This window comes from Marmota flaviventris, chromosome 10 (assembly GCF_047511675.1).
Source record: "Marmota flaviventris isolate mMarFla1 chromosome 10, mMarFla1.hap1, whole genome shotgun sequence".
Taxonomy (NCBI): domain Eukaryota; kingdom Metazoa; phylum Chordata; class Mammalia; order Rodentia; family Sciuridae; genus Marmota; species Marmota flaviventris.
In genome coordinates this window covers 30,692,529-30,709,088 of record NC_092507.1, presented here as the reverse complement: position 1 = coordinate 30,709,088, position 16,560 = coordinate 30,692,529, and the positions used below count along the sequence as shown (strand labels likewise).

At 38.4% G+C, this 16,560-nt stretch overlaps 1 protein-coding gene across 2 annotated transcripts; it reads right to left on the bottom strand.

Annotated features, from left to right (window-relative positions):
- Window positions 1-11,183: 11,183 nt before the first annotated feature.
- Exo5 (exonuclease 5) lies at window positions 11,184-16,170 on the bottom strand. 2 transcript variants are annotated; one of them, XM_071617731.1, is made up of 3 exons: window positions 15,485-16,170; window positions 15,235-15,278; window positions 11,184-12,678 (listed from the first exon to the last, which is right to left on the bottom strand). In XM_071617731.1, the coding sequence occupies exon 3, from the start codon at window positions 12,646-12,648 to the stop codon at window positions 11,536-11,538; it is 1,113 nt and encodes a 370-aa protein (XP_071473832.1). In that variant the 5' UTR covers window positions 12,649-12,678; window positions 15,235-15,278; window positions 15,485-16,170; the 3' UTR covers window positions 11,184-11,535. The 2 variants fall into 2 exon arrangements, with proteins under 2 accessions (XP_071473832.1, XP_027793275.2); XM_027937474.2 differs by having other exon boundaries at window positions 15,887-16,170.
- Window positions 16,171-16,560: the final 390 nt, after the last annotated feature.

Genomic DNA, 16,560 nt, shown 5'->3' with positions numbered 1-16,560 from the left:
AGTGAAATCTAAAATGGAGGCGGTGCGGAGAATGACTCAGGGAAAACACAGGACAACTCATGGAATGTTAATGAAGTCCCAAAAGGCCCTAGGCCAAAGTCCACCTCAAAGAAATGTTAATGAACAGCCCCCAGCAAAAAGGTGCTGACTCAGAAGTCCTTCCTGACCAGATTACTTCTTTGGCCCACCTGTGTCCCACCCCTCGGTCCTTCCCACCTACATTCCATCACTGAAAGAACTATAAAAAGGGGAGACAACATCCCTTCCACGGATTCCACCTCTTGGGTCCCCTTCTTCCTCCGGGAGAAGTCTTTTCTGCTGTCCTTTAATAAACTTCTAATTTCTACTCTGACTTTGCCTCGGTGTGCTCTCTGGTGTTATTCTTCAACATTGCGGAAGCAAGGACTCGTCACCGGTCAACAGCGGTAACACTAATAATTGACCACCGAGCAATGTTCGGGTCACTAGTGATGTTGAAACATTCTATTTGGGCAGAGTGGTGGAAATTTAATAAACTCTGATGAAAGTTTGATCAAAGTGGAAGGAAAAAACGGAAGGAAAGAACATAGAGAAAGCAAATACAGCTGGGCTGTGTGGCGCACGCCTGCAATCCCAGCAAATGGGAAGGCTGAGGCAAGAGGATCGCGGGTTCAAAGCCAGCCTCAGCAATTTAGCAAGGCCCTCAGTTCAATCCCTGAACAAACAAACAAGCAAATACACTAGAGACAATATTTAAAGTTTTGCCTGGCACTATTAAGATCCTATGTAATTCAGTAGCCAATCAACTTTACCGGCATTTTCAATGTTATGAGCACATTTTTATATTTCATCTTCTTTTAGTCTTTCTTGACCTATACCCCTCTTGAGCAATAGCTTCATTTTCCACTTTTGAATAGCTGATGCCTGTATTTTCTCACGCCCAGTTCTCTCCTCTAATTGGCTTCTTGACCCCGTCTACTCCCCTGAAACTGCTCTTGTTGAGTTACCAATGAAATTCTATTTGACAAATTAAGTAGATTCTCTCTCTGACCCTGACATTCAACAAAATTGAAATACTTCCTCTTAAGGTTTCTAGAGCATGTCATACAGTGTCATACAGCTAGTTTCACCCATCTCACCGAAAATGCTTCTGTATTTCCTTTTTTGAATACTCTGCCTGTTCCAACTGCAAATGTTGAAATACTCAAGGGTTTGGCCTTGAGCCTTTTTTTTTTTTTTTTTTTTTTTGCTGGGTAGGGGGATACCAAGGATTGAATTCAGGGGCTCTCAACGACTGAGCCACATCCCCAGCTCTATTTTGTATTTTATTTAAAGATGGGATCTTACTGAGTTACTTAGCACCTTGATGTTGCTGAAGCTGGCTTTGAAATCCTTATTCTCCTGCCTCAGGCTCCTAAGCCGCTGGGATTACAGGCGTGGGCCACTGTGCCCAGCAAGCCTTTTCTTTTTGAAGTTGTTCTTTCTCTTTCTCTAAATGATTTCATCAGGGCATATGGTTTTAAATATCATTTATATGATAATGACAAATCTCCTTTATCTCTCCTCTCAATTCAGACTCTACTTCCTTATATCTGATCTGAAATCTCTTCTTGTATATCTAAAATTCATCTTCAACTTGACATGTCCAAAACAAACTCATAATTCCTGCACTTCTCCTAGTTTAATCACCACACCATCATCATACACCTGGTTACACAAGCAGAAACTTAGGAACCATTCTTGATTTCTCCTTTATTTTCCCCTCTCTCATAATACATGTGACATGTTTTATGAGAGTAAACATTTTTATCTTGTTCATAACTATATTTTGACAACCTGCTATATAAGTACTCAGTAAATATTTGTGAATACAGAATAAAGGTGAATGTGTCTATAGTTTTATCTCCATAAATATATCATGGAGTTTTCTATATCCAAGGTCTTGAATGTATATATCAATTTGAAGAGAACTGACATTTTAATAATATTTAATGTTTCAATTCAGGAGCATAGTAGATCTTTCCACTTATTTAGGTTTTTTAATTTATCTCATGAATGTTTTATAGATTCAGTGAAATTCTGTCAGATTTATCCCTAAATATTTCATATTTTATGCTATTATAAATTGTATAAGAGATTTGTATTTGTTGCTAGTATATACAGATACAATTTATATTTGAATATTGGCCTAGTAGCATTTTAAGTGTTTCCACAGTTTGTACACAGATGATTATGTCATCTTCAGATAAAATTACTTCTTCCTTTGCAGTCTGGATGCCTTTACTTGATCCTCCACTACAGCAATGAACAGAAATAATAAGAGAACACTTTTGCTTTCTTTATTAGATACAGGACTGTTTGGGATATAAACTTCTTGAGAATATTGGTGGTTTGCATTTTTCAAGGAATTTGCCTACTTCACACAAACTCTCAAATTTATTGGCATAAAGTTGAGGTTGTATATCCTTTATATTTCTATGGAATTGGTAGTAATGTCCCTAATTTCTGATTTAAGTAATTTGTGTCTTTTTTTTTCCTTAGTCCACCTACCTAAAAGTTAGTCAAAGAACCAACTGAGTTTCATTCATTCCCAGCTTTTTGGTATTTTTATTATGAACGAATGTTGAATTTTGTCAGATACTTTCTCTGAATCATCTGAAACTATCAGGTGGGTTTCCCCTTCATTTGTTAATATAACATATTATATTGACTGATTTTCAAATGTTGAACCATTCTTGCATTCCAGAAATAAATACCACTTGGTCATCATTATATTTCTAAAATGTGCTGCTGAATTTGGTCAGTTACTTTGAGGATTTTTGCATCAATGTTCACAAGTGATTTTGGCCTCTAGTTTTCTTTCTTGTAGTCTTTATCTGTCTTTGATGCTAGGATAATGCTGGACTCATACAATAAGCTACAAGGAGCTTCCTAATCATCAAATTATTAGAACAGATTGAGAATGATTGGCATTAGCTCTTCTGTAAATGTTCAGTACAATTGTGCAGTGAAGTCATCAGGCTCAGGTTTTTTTTCTCAGAGATTTTTAATTTTCTGATTCAGTCTCATTACTAGTTATATTCAAGGACAGTTCCCTGGGTAATGTTGGAGTGACACTGTTCTCCTTGATTCTTGCTTGAAGTTATCAAGAAAGAGGTGGAAATGCAATATGCTGAGAGAAGGAGAAGCTGGCTGGAACAGCCCAACTCTATTCCTGTCTCCAACCCCCAGATATAGGATGGCCTTTAACACTAGTTGTATCATGTACTGCTTTCCAGAGTCCCTCAGCTGCAATGCAAGTGGATTACACACAGACAAGCCACCATCACTCTGGGAAGCTGACCTGCACTTTAAGGCTGAATTGCCCAAAAGTCTAGGATTTTGTTGTTCCTTTGTGGCCTATCTGTATAAGTAATAAATACATTTTATGTACAACTTGCCTTATGTGTGAGTGTTCTGTCGCGTACATGCAAATAGCCAGTGCACAATAAAGCTGGTTCATATGTAGATCTACTCAGATTTTCTATTCCTCCATGATTTAGTCTTGGTAGGTCTGTGTTCTTAGCAACTTGCCCATTTCATCTGGGTTTATCCAATTTTTGGCATAAACTTGTTCATATCACTCACAATCCTTCATATTTCTGTGGAATTGGTAGTCTTGTCTCCAATTTCTGATTTAAGTAATTTGAGTCTTCTCTTTTTCCCTTAGTCCACTTAGCTAGAAGTTGGTCAAAGAACCATCTCAGAGCGTCATTGACTTTGTTGTGTTTCTATTCATTATTTTGCTTATCCTTTCTCTAATCTTTGTTTCTTTCCTTCTGCAAGCTTTTTTTCCAGTTTCTAAGGTTTTAAAGTTAGGTTGTTGATTTGAGATCTTTCTTGGGGGTTTTCTTTGTGTTTTGTTTTTGATATCAGTGATTAAACCTAGGGGTGCTTTACCAGTGAACATCCCCAGCCATATATATTATATATTTTTTTGAGGAGAGAGAGAGAATTTTTTAATATTTATTGTTTAGTTTTCGGTGGACACAACATCTTTATTTTATTTTTGTGTGTTGTTGAGGATCGAATCCAGTGCCCCACGCACGCCAGGCTAGCGCGTTACAGCTTAAGCCACATCCCCAGCCCCCTTTCTATTTTTTGAGACAGGTTCTAAATTCCTCAGAGCCTTGCAAAGTTGCTGATGCTGCCTTTGAACTTGCAATGCTCCTGCCTCAGCCTCCTGAGTTGCTGGGATTACAAGAGTATACCATTGTGCCTAGCTCTTGTTTTTTAATGTAAGAGTATATAGCTATAGTTTTCCATTACGTTGCTTTCACTATCTTCTGTAAGTTTTGCAATATTATGTTTTGTTCATCCATCTATAAATATTTCCTAATGTGAGATTTTTTTCTTTGATCCATAAATTCATGAATTTTTCCAGTTTATTTTGCTTCTAATTTCTAATTGCTTCCAGTTGTAGTTGGAGAAAATACTCTGTATGGACATATAACAATTTGTGACCTAACATGGTCTATCCTGGAAAATGTTACATATGTACATGGTAAGAGTAGCATTCCATTTTCGGATCATGCTCTAATGTCTATTAGATCTAATTGATATATTGCATGTTTTCGAGTCCTCTATTTCTTTAGTAATGGATTTTATCCATTATTGAGAATGGGATACTGATATCTGCAGTTTTAATTACTTAACTATTTCTCCATTCAATTCTGTCATTTTTGCTTCTCAGATTTGATGCTGTGTGATTGGGTGAGTAAATATTTATATTTTCTTGCTGTATTGGACCTTTTTAAATATATAATGTCCTCTATTTCTTATAAACTTTCTGGATTTAAAAGTTTGTTTGTTCGCCTCCCCTGCTGCATTTTGGTTATTATTTCCATGAAATGCCCTTTTCTATTCTTTTAGTCTATTTGTGTCTTTGGATCTAAAGTGAGTCCCATATAGACAACATATAGTTGGATCATGTGTTTTTATACTTTCTACCAATCTGATTGGATAGTTGAATTAATTTGCACTTACTGACAAGGAAGGACCTATTTCTATTATTTTGCAATTTGTTTTCTATATGCTTGTAGATTTTTGTCCTTAATTTCACAAATTACTATCATGTTTAGTTTGTTTCTTGCAATTTTTTAGTTTATTTCTTTTTGTTTATAGTCTATAGATATCTCTGTGATTACTATAAGAATTACATTTAACATTCTAATGTTACACTTTAATTTGAATTTATACCATTTTAATTTCTATAATATACAAAAACTACTCTTTCATAGCTTTGTCCCCATTTCTTTCAGTTCTTGGTAACAAAAAATTACTTCTTTCTACATGGTGTGCTCTCAAACATAAATAATTCTCTTAAATGCAAGTCTCCTAAATTATGTAGAAATCAAAATATGAAGTTATAAGTCAAAATTACTAGCTTTTAGACTATGACTATTTTTTTAAAGATAGAGGGGGAGAGAGAGAGAGAGAGAGAGAGAGAGAATTTTAATATTTATTTTTTAGTTTTCGGTGGACACAGCATCTTTGTTTGTATGTGGTGCTGAGGATCAAACCCGGGCCGCACACATGCCAGGCCAGCACGCTACCGCTTGAGCCACATCCCCAGCCCCTAGACTATGACTATTTTTTAAAAAAATATTTGTCTCTTAAATCTCAGAGCAAATAAAAATGTAATTAAAACCATTATTATAACAGTGCTAGCTTTTGTGATTGCTTGTGTGTTTGCCTTATTTTCATTGGTTTTTGTATTTTGCTTTTCACCTTAGGACTTCTTGAAACATTATCTTGCAGGGCAGGTATAGCACTAACAATAAACTCTTAAGTTTTTTTTTTTCAAGTTTTGCAAAAAAATATTTTATTTCCAGCTCTCCTGAAAATTCTGGGTTTTAATGAGAAGACATACCTACAAAGACTAGGTTTCAATAGATCTCTAACATCACATCTCCATATAAAGTCTGCTGAGCAGGGTCCAGGCATTTCCATTCCTCTTCAGAGAAATCAATGGCCACATCCCTGAATGTCAATGGTTCCTGGGATGCTGCTAGGGAAAAAAGCCAGTCTGAGAAGGCTACATGCTGTATGGTCCACTTTATATGACATTCTGACAGGTCCTCCTCAATATTGTTAAGGACATCAGAACAAAGAAAGTCAGAGAAACTGTAACCCCGAGAGGATTGTGTGGGGTCCTGGATGGGGTTAATGAGTGATGCCTTATAAGCAGAGGGTTTAAAAGACACCACATTCCTCTCCTCAATGATGCTCTGCAGGAAGTGGTGAAACTTATCCAGCAGTCACGGTTCCTCTGCTAAGCTCTTGTAAGTTGTTTTTTTTTTTTTTAATTCTTAGAATGTCTGAATTCTCTCTCAGTTTTAAAGTTTTGCTGAATATAGGATTAATAAAATCATTCATTGACAGGGGTCTTTTTTCCTTCTTCTTTTAGTACCTTCAATATTGGTCCACTTCTTTCTGGCCTCCATTTTCTGATGAATAATCTGCTAATAATCTTATTGAGGATTTGTCATGAGCCAGCCATGGGCTGTGTGAGCCAGCTGTGAGCATTTGAGCACTTGAGGGGACTGGACTGACATTACTTCTCTGACTGGGCTGTGCGATGTATATGTCCTTTTCACTTGCTCTGCCTTTGATCCTACACAGCACCTGAGATGAGTGTGGCCTTCCAAGATGTCAGTCAATCTGCTAACCACAAGACATCATGAAGTTAGACTCAACCCCCTGAAACCTGACCCCTGGCCTTATTTGGAAAGAACATTCCATTGAACCTACCTTTGTGTGCCCCCCTATAAAAATAAAGAATCCAGGTACAAGCTCTGTATTTCCAACAGACCTTTAAGGTTGAGAGCCATCACTGATTCCTGCAAGCAAAAGGTATTTCTGTGTGTTACATGTTTCTTTCGCCATTTTCTTAGTTATTGAGGTAGCCAGATTTTGTGAACCCAGCTCAGGTTGTAAGCCTGGCTAGTTGGCGACAAAGGATCCCTTTTATGTGATGATCATTTTATTTGGACAATCATTTTCTTGACTTTCTCTCTGTCTTTCTTTAGTTCTTTGAGCATTTTTTATACCTTTATTTATTTATTTTTCTTCTGAGGTGCTGAGGATCGAACCCACGGCTTTGCTCATGCTGGGTGAGCGCTCTACTGCTGAGCCACAACCCCAGCCCAGTTCTTTAAGCATTTTTAAGACAATTGTTTTAAAGTCTTTGTCTAATAGTGCTATCAGGCCTTTTTACAGAGACAGTTTCTGTTGGCTTATTTTTTCCCTTCGAATGGGCAAAACTTTCCTATTTCTTTGTGTGCTTGTGGTTTTTATTGAAAACTGCATATCTGAATCTAACAATGTGTTAAGTCTGCAAATTAGATTCTCCCAATTTCTCAGAGTTTGTTGTTGTTTTTGTGCTTAGATTGCTTTAGGTTATGTCTATGCCAATAGTCAACCTATGTTGCAAACTTAACTTTTAAGGCCTTTTGTGATTTCTAGTTTTCCTAATATACTCAGTTACTGTTGAATGCCCATAGTCTTCAATGTCTGGCGTCCAAAAGAGGGAAAATGAAGCCAGCTCTTTAAATTCTCTGTAAGTTACTTCAACCAGAGGGGGAGAAGCTGTAACAAAGAGAGGAGGGGCAGCAACTGTGGCCACCTCCTCTTTCTCTGCAATGCTGTGATAGGAAGCAGCAATCAGGGGATAGATTCTATTTGAACGACAGGTTCTTTTTCCCCACTCTGGCCCCCTGAGTTGTGTGCAAACTGCTCTGTGTATACATACATAGCAGCCTGCCTCAGGAGTGAGGTGTGGAGCATGTTAGCTCTACTGAACTAAAAGTTGAAATTGACCAAATTTAACCACAATTTAGCATCTAAGTCTTCCCCTGGAAGTTGCAAGCCTTCAATGGACTCGAGTTCCAAAATAGTTTCATCAGACATATTCTGCCAATGCAATTGCTTTCTAGGTGAAGAGAAAGATTTCCTTCTGGTGCTTTGGACTCCACTATATTCCTGGAATCCTCTCTCTGTTCTCCCTATTTTTTGCAATCATAGAATCTCTAGGTTTTGGCTGGGTATATGCTTACCCATAATCAATACTCTATATCCCAGCCGTCTTTGCAACTAAGACCAAGTGACCAAATTTTGGCCAGTGGGATGTAAGTGTAAGAAGGGGTACAAATTTAAAGTGTGTTTTTATAGAGATGCCCTTCTCCTATTCCAACTTCATGCTGAATGTATAATGGGTGTATGGAATTTGAGCAGTCATTTTAGACTGAAGACTCATGTTGATGCCAGAGAAACAAGAGAAGAAAACTGGGTTCCTGATACCATGGGTGCACACCAGACGTAGAATAACTATATTTAGTATTCTTTTGAACGAGAGAAAAATAAATTTCTGTTTTGTTTAGCCACTATTGTTCTGGTGATTTCTATCATAAACAGTTACATCTAGCCCAAATTAAGGGGTTTAACTAATTTCCTAGTGCAAAGAGCACATTTTTTAAAAAAACATTAATAGACTTGTTGTAATGTCTTTTTTCATTTATCCACTTACTGAACAAACATCCAAGAGGGACTCAATTTGGAGTCTAGAAACCTTAGGCAGAATTCACCAGAAAGAAATTATTAGATTATATAAAGACTACAATATTTACATACTGTGTGTAGAGAACAGCATCAGTGATTGTCTTAGCTATCAAGGATACTATAACAAAATATCACAAGGTGGGGGACTTATAAAGAAAATTATTTCTGACAGTTCTGGAGGCTGAGAAGTCCAAGATCAAGGTTCTGGAAGAATCATGGTCTTGTGAGAGCCTGTTCTGTTTCACAGGTTGTGACTTGCTATGTCCTCACATAGTCGTAAAGGCAAAAGTGTTCCCTTGGTCCTCTTTTATGAGAGCACCAATTCCATTTAAGAGGGCTCTTCTGCACTGCCTAATAACTTCTCAAAGGTCCACCTCCTACCACCACCTTGGGAGGTTTGAAGTTCAACATATTAATTTTGGGACGGCACAAGCATGCGCACCATAGTACTGATCCTGGGGTAGTCCCAACTACAGATGCCTCAACTTATCCTTATAATACAAAAAGATAACTAAAATGTTAATCTAAAATAAAGATTAGGGATCTCAGAAAATTACTGGATTCTGAGTGTCACTATCTGAAACCGTTTTTTTTTTTCTGTTCTTGAAATTTCTTATATAACTTAAGATGATGCTGTAGAACCCTGAGCAAGTTTTTTTCTTGAAGACAATTAGCTTAATACTGTTTACTTTAGAAAGTCCAGTTTACTACATCCCTGGTTTAATTCTAAATTTACTAAGTCCCAGAATAATACAAGTCCCATAGTAATACAACATTTCACATTTCTAACCCAAATTTTGAAATGTTCCAAAATCTGAGACTTTGAATGCCAACATGATACAAGCAGAAAATTCCACTCCAAACTCATTATGATGAGTAAAAATGCAGGTGTATAAGCAATTTTGTATAAAATTACCTTCAGTCTATGTGTATAAAGTATATATAAAACGTAAGTGAAGTCCTTGCTTAGACATTGGCCCCACTCCCAAAATATCTCATTGTGTATGTGCAAATATTCCAAAATCTGCGGGGAAAAATCAGAAATCCAAAACACTGTGATCTCAGCAGTTCAGAAAAGGGATGCTCATAGTCCAGGAGACTTAATAACAGCAAGAAAAACTTTACAAATTAATGATTAAGAGCATAAGAACTGCAATCAGACCTATCTCAATTGGAATTTACCACTTCCATACAATGGGAGGTTGGGAGAGTAATTTTTAACATTTTTTAAGCCTCAGTCCCTTCACTGGGGATAACTGATACACAGATTTCACCATATAAAATATTTAGCACAATGCCTGGCACACAACTTGTCAATGAAAAGAAATATATAAGAGTATGTGTAGCTCATAAAAGGTTACCCATTGAATCTTCTATTGATGCCCAGATGTTAACAGCTCATGTATAACACGAAGTCACAATAAGAATATTCACCATGTTCTTCTAACTCTTCACCATCCATTAGTACAGAAACTCCACCCATACCAACTGCCCTCCCCCAATCCAACTATTCCTGCAAATTCTCCAGTAGTATCTTCATGAACAAGTTCTTATACTTCAAATGACATCTATATCATTCCTTCCTCTGATCTCTTTGGTGATGTTTGTAACTAGGGCTCCATTGCCTTTTAAGGTGCATTGAAATTTCTCCCCACTACCTATACATTTTCCTTAAAATGTTTTTATTAGGGGTCAGGGCTGTGGCTCAGCAGTAGCGTACTTGCCTGACTTGTGTGAGGCACTGGGTTCAATTCTCAGCACCACATATAAATAAATAAATAAATAAATACCAATGATTTAAAAAAAATTTTTAAAGTTTCTGTTGTTATTTTTCACTTATAAAAAGGGTATGCTGTATGTAATTTTCTGGAACCTACTTTTTTAACCTAATAGGTTGCTAAGATTCTTACATACCGGGGCTGGAGTTGTAGCTCAGTGGTAGAGCACTTGCCTAAAGTGTGGGCACTGGGTTCCATCCTGAGCACCACACACAAAAAAATAAACAAAATAAAGATATTGTGTCCATCTACAACTAAAAAAGAAATCTTTAAAAAAAAAAAGATTCAAAGTATTGTTACATGTCATTGTGGTTCATTTGTTTTGACTGCTATACAATATCATTCACTCTTCTGTTGGTTGGTATCTGGGTGGGTTCTAGGCTTGTTGTGGAAGTACTACAAAGTACATTCTTGTTCATATTTACTGCGTGTTTTGGTTTGTTTGTTTCTTTGTTCTGTAGTGCTGGGGATTGAATCCCTGGCCTTGTGTATGTTAGACAAGTGCTCTACCACTGAGCCATATCCTCAGCCCTCTCATACTTATTGTTGTACTCATATAAATTGTAGCATATACCCAGGTGTGTGTGTGTAAATGTTACATATACTTCATATGTATTTCTCGTATCTAGTATTTTCACTTTTTCAATTTCCCTTATCTATTTGAGAATATTTATTATAATTGTTTTAAATTCTTGATCTACTCTAATTCTGCTTCCAAAATATTTATATGTAAATTTACAGACTTATTATAACATATACACAACTATGTACATTGGTCATTTCTGAAGAATCGAGATTGACACCCCCACATACAAAAAAAACCAGTCCAACTGGACAACATTTCATTTATTTTATAATGTAAAATATAGAAACTTTGAGAAAAAAATAAGATTTATTAGAACCTAAAGAGTCTTCTTAGGAAAACAATGCTTGCTGAAGGTATTGCCTTTGCTCCATCCATGATGAGCATCTTTACTCTTGGCAATCCATGTCAAAGCTCAGAGACAATGTAACTCCAGATCTCTCCTACTCAGCTGTGAACCCTGGTCCTGGACTGACTGTGATTAGAGGCTGTAGAAATATTAAAAAATAAGAACAATATCCATGAAAGCCATGCTCAGAAGTGAGTACTCTTTTCTTTAGGTACATTAGGAGCAGGAAAGACCAACATTTCTTCTATTCATTTGGCTTTTTTGGTTTGAGGTTCCATTGTGGAGCTGAGCACTCCACTGCCCTTCCTCCACTCACAAATGTCTGCATAGTTGCATGCACGGCACTTCCAAGCCTCTTCCACATCAACCCCTTGAGGCTCTCGGTGGCCCATCCAGTAAGCCATATAATGCTGTACCTTGTCTCTCATCTCCTTCTCTTCAAAGGCTACAATCTCTGTACCTAATGCAGTGGCAGTCTCTTGATGGATATATTCAATCTTTAGAATATCAATAACTGGGAGGTCAGATAGTGTTAGAGACAAGAAGACTAGTTCCATGAGGTCACCCAAAGACTTCACAGAAAAGCCTCCCTGCCGGGCATGCCGTAGCACTGAAGGCCCCAGTGGCTTGTCTGGACACAATTTTGTGTGGTGGATTAGGATCTCAGGGGTTACTTTCCCTTGCACCATGGCATCAAAGATAAATTTGTATAGGCTAACTTGAAAACAGTCTTTCTTTTTCTGAGCTTCCAGAGGGAGCATGGGGCGCCTACGTGTCTTGAGTTCAGCCAGTTCCAGTTCCCCTTTGGCTGTATAGTGCAACTCATCAATCACTCCAACAAGAAACACACCCTCCACCTCCCCAAACACTGGAAACTCTCTGATGCACCCCTCTGATTGCAGGGTAGGAATCATTGATAGCATATTCAGAAACTTAACTGCCCAATTATCTTCTTTAGTGGTGATGGGAACAGTCACAAGATCATGAAGTTCTAATTCTCTAGCTAGGTGGATGCTGGCACCAGTGTCCAAAACAGCTGCTTTCTCAGGTGTCAAAAAATCAGGAAGCTCCTTTTCAAATGCCATTTGTAATTCACACCAGTTCTGAGTAGATAGGTCCGTGACATACAGATATTTTAAGTGGAATCTTTCCATGGGTGAAGAGACATCCAATCCTCGTTTCCAGTTTTGTAAGCTTACAGACTTGCCATCCTTTTCAGGGAGTTCAGAAGGGCCAGGCTTGCTAACTGAAGCACTTGACTCATCATCCAGATCCAGAAACTCTAGGAACTCTGAATCACTCAAGTCTGAGAACCCTGAGGCTTCTGGAGATGCTGTCTCCTCCTCCCCAGTCTCTGCCATGGCACAGCTCTGGACTGAGCAAAGAGGTCCCTGCATAACATGTTAAAAGACATGCATTATCCAAATAAAAAACTTTTCAAAATCACTTTCAAAATCCTATGAGATAAAAAAGACTCATGACAAATTATTCATTGACATTTTAGAAAAATTTCTTAATGACCAAGTAGTGATGCCAAACAGTTGCGTACAGGTACACTTTAAAAAAAAAAAAAAAATCACTCCTTGTATCATTTATATATGTCTGTTTGGCAGATTTTTTTCTTTTTTCTTTTGAGCTGCTTGGAATTGAACCCAGGGCCTCATTCATGGTGGGTAAGCACCCTACCACTAAGCTACATCCTCACTTTGGCAGAAAAGTTTAAGTGGAAAAATAGTTTTATTCTTGGATCTGCAACTTATATACTGTGTATGGCTTTAAGCAAATCACTTTTCTTGGCCACAGTTTCTTCAGATTTAAAAGGAGATTTGAGGTTTGCCTTTTGGGCTTCAAATTCATATTGACTTGAAACTTTTTTTTTTTTTGCAGTACTAGGGATTGGACCCAGGGGTGTTCCACCACTGAGCTACACCCCCAGCCCTTTATATTTTATATTTTGAGACAGGGTCTCACTCTTGCCCAGGCTGGCCTCAAACTTGAAATCCTCCCGTCTTAGCCTCCCAAGTCACCACCATTCCCAGCTCAGATGTAAATTCTTTAGCATACATTTCTAAACAGCATTCTCCTACAATACTGTTATTACATCCAACAAAATTAATAATTCCCTAACACTCCAGACCAGGTTCAAATTTTCCCCAACCGTCTTAAAAATGTTCTACATAATTTTTCTTTATATCAGGAAACAACAACCACATATTGTGTTTGATCGTTTTGTCTCTGAAGTATTTTTAAGAAACTAGGCAAATTATTTTGTGAAGATTTAATTTTTTTTTTAGTTTTTGAAGGACCTTTATTTTATTCATTTATTTATATGTGATGCTGAGAACTGAACCCAGTGCCTCACACATTTGAGGCAAGCACTCTACCACTGAGCCACAATCCCAGCCCTTTTTCAAAGATATTTTTTAACTCAGACTCCTAACCTCATTTATCTAACTTTGCATAGAGAAGAAAACCACAACAGGGTATGACCAGTACACTAGTGTCAGACAAGAAATTTAAGCTGCTAGGGTAACTATGAAACAAACCCTTTGCTATTCTAATAAGCAATGAACATGGTAAATGCACCAAGTCCTATGTCAAAGCTTAAGATCTAACACTCTGAGAGTGTCATTATTATTAATTATGGCTGTTCTTAACTAATTTTTAAATAGCCTACATGTTATTAGTCAAAGAAAACATAAAAAGCCATAAGAAAGGTTATTTGCAATGAGCAAAAGTAATGCAATGATAAGACTTTTGCTTACACTCTGTAAAGTTATTGCTTTATAGGAAACTTCAATAGTAATAAAATACTGAAACACATTTGCATAAATATCTTAAAACTTTAAATGTATTTTAAATGATGATAGTTTCAAAATGAATAATTTTATTTGGACTACGAAGTTCCTGAAATTTGGCAATGACTTTTACACTCCAGCAAACTAAAGTCAAATAGCAATTAACATGTACACTCTGAGTTTTGCATTGTTTTTGAGGCGTCTAAGGAGCACTAAATCCAAATCAATTAACTTTGAAATACTGTTTCAAATATCTAGACCTGGCTGCCAGATATGGTAACCTCCAGCCATAATTGGCTACTTAATTTAAATTAACAAAATAAAATTTTAAATTAATTTTCTCAGTTGCACTAGCCACATTTCAGTGGTCAGGAACTACATACTGCTAGTAGACACCGTAAAAGTCACAAAAATAGCACATTTCCCTCATCACAGAAAATCGCATTGGACAGCACTGACTTATATATATTTCATTAGTATGTATTAACTTCTAAAGAGAGTAAGCTCCTGAAAGATACAGACTCCCCACTTGTTTTATATACAACATTGAGTGCAGGGTAGTCCTAAACAGCTAAGTGAATTAATGTCTTATGGAGAAAACAAAGATCAGGAGCATTCTCTGGGCATTATTTGTCTAAAAGAAGAAAACAATACAGTAGAGATGGACCATTTGGACTCAGGTGTGTGGCCTGAACTTTCCTACACTTAAAAAAAAAAAAAAACACCTCACACACACAAAAACTGGAGAACACAATGCAGTACACCACTGACACATGAGATGAATAATACAGATAGTGTCACTTAGATAGTAGATGCTTGTAAACACCAGCACAGTGTCAAGAATCTAGGGATCCTACAGATTTGGATTCTGAACCTGATCTTGAGTAGTTCAGCAGAGTTTAGTCATATGCTACCGACTTTTTGAGTAATCTTGACAAGTTTTTAGCTGACACATCTTTAAAATGACCCAGGGTGAGTAGGGCACTCATCTAACCCTATTCAGCTACCCAATCATGGAGTGATAAAACACAGTACCCATATTAGTACTCAAAAAATATGGCTCTCCTTTCCCTTACCAAGGAAGGGATGAGGTAGTGTATCTATTCTTTCTGACAAATGAGACTGAAGAGGAAATGTCAGCCAACTCACCTGAAACTCAGCTGGTCTTCCTCCTCACAGGGAAGGGCAGAATACTACAAAGATAAAGGGGAGGAGAAAAGTTCTGAAGACCACACGTGCAAGAAAAAAACAGATTAGCCACTTGGGACTCTGCTATGCTTAAATGGAATCTTTTGGTCCTTTGTCACCGAACCACTCCCTCACATTACTCTTTTTCCTCCTTTCCAGTTCACACTTCATAGACTGTTGCCCAGCACCCCAGATCCTAGATAACACTTGCCTCTCTATTGGGGCTGACTTCTTCATTTTCTCCATGCCCTGGATGCAGTTACTTGACCAAGTCTCTGCTCCCAGAAAGTAAAGGGTTAAAAATAACCAATGTCCCCAAGAGCTCTGAGGTCGGTATCTCTTCTAGCTCCAGTCTTAGTCCAGGAGCTCTGGTAAGAGACTTCACGTCAGAGGTTTTGCTTCTCTGATAGTTCCTACTGCCTGCATGTCATCGGGCTTTCGCTTTCCTCGGATCCCAAACCACTGTCTCTCCGGGAGTATCATCTATGCCGAAAAGTATTCTAAACACTTCCTACAAGTCCGGAAGAGCGGGCCATGAGAGTAAGCGGCCGCCGGCCCTGAGAAACTCTCAGCCGAACGCACATTCTTCGGAGCGAGAAGGTTCAGAACTCACGAGAATCTGGCTGCGACGGGAGAGGAGCGGAGACGGTAGCCGCGGGCGATTCCCACTCCGGGGCAGGGAAGGAGGGAGGAGGACGCAGCGATCCGGGAGCTCAGGCCCTTGGACTCCGAAAAGCAGTCTGTACAATCCCCCAGCTCGTTGAAACCCCGGACTCCACTTGGCTTCAACACAGCCTCGGAACTGCTTCAGGACTCTTCCTTAAAAGCACCAATAACCCGCAGAGGGAGCCTAGAGAAAGAGGACTACCCCGTGCCGGGAGCCCCGCCCCAGAATGCCCTGGGCAGCCCGAAAACCACCTCTTCCCAGAGTCCTTCGCGGCGCTGCCCAGTCCTCGCAAGGATGTAGCTCCGACGCGAATCCCGCTCCCAGCGGGCCAAGGAGGCTTCTCCTATCACTGGCTTGGGCTTAGGGAAACTCTGGGAGCTTGGGGCTCCGTGTGTGCTTGTCGTTTAGTTCTAGACCGAACTCTCGCCTGACTGTAGGCGCTGTGTCTGCTCCTTGACAACCTTTGGCTCTGCATCTGCATCTTAGAGCCTCGCACCAGCCAAGCCACGAGCTCACTTCTAAGATTCTGGTGCTCCCCTCCTTGGGGGTAGTGTTCCCCCCCACCTTTATTGGGAAACATACAATCACGTTCTGAAATATAAGTCAGTAATTTTTTTAAC

Bases quoted from the DNA above. Each gene is read 5' to 3' on its own strand.
- Exo5 (XM_071617731.1), bottom strand. From the start codon at position 12,648: ATGGCAGAGACTGGGGAGGAGGAGACAGCATCTCCAGAAGCCTCAGGG.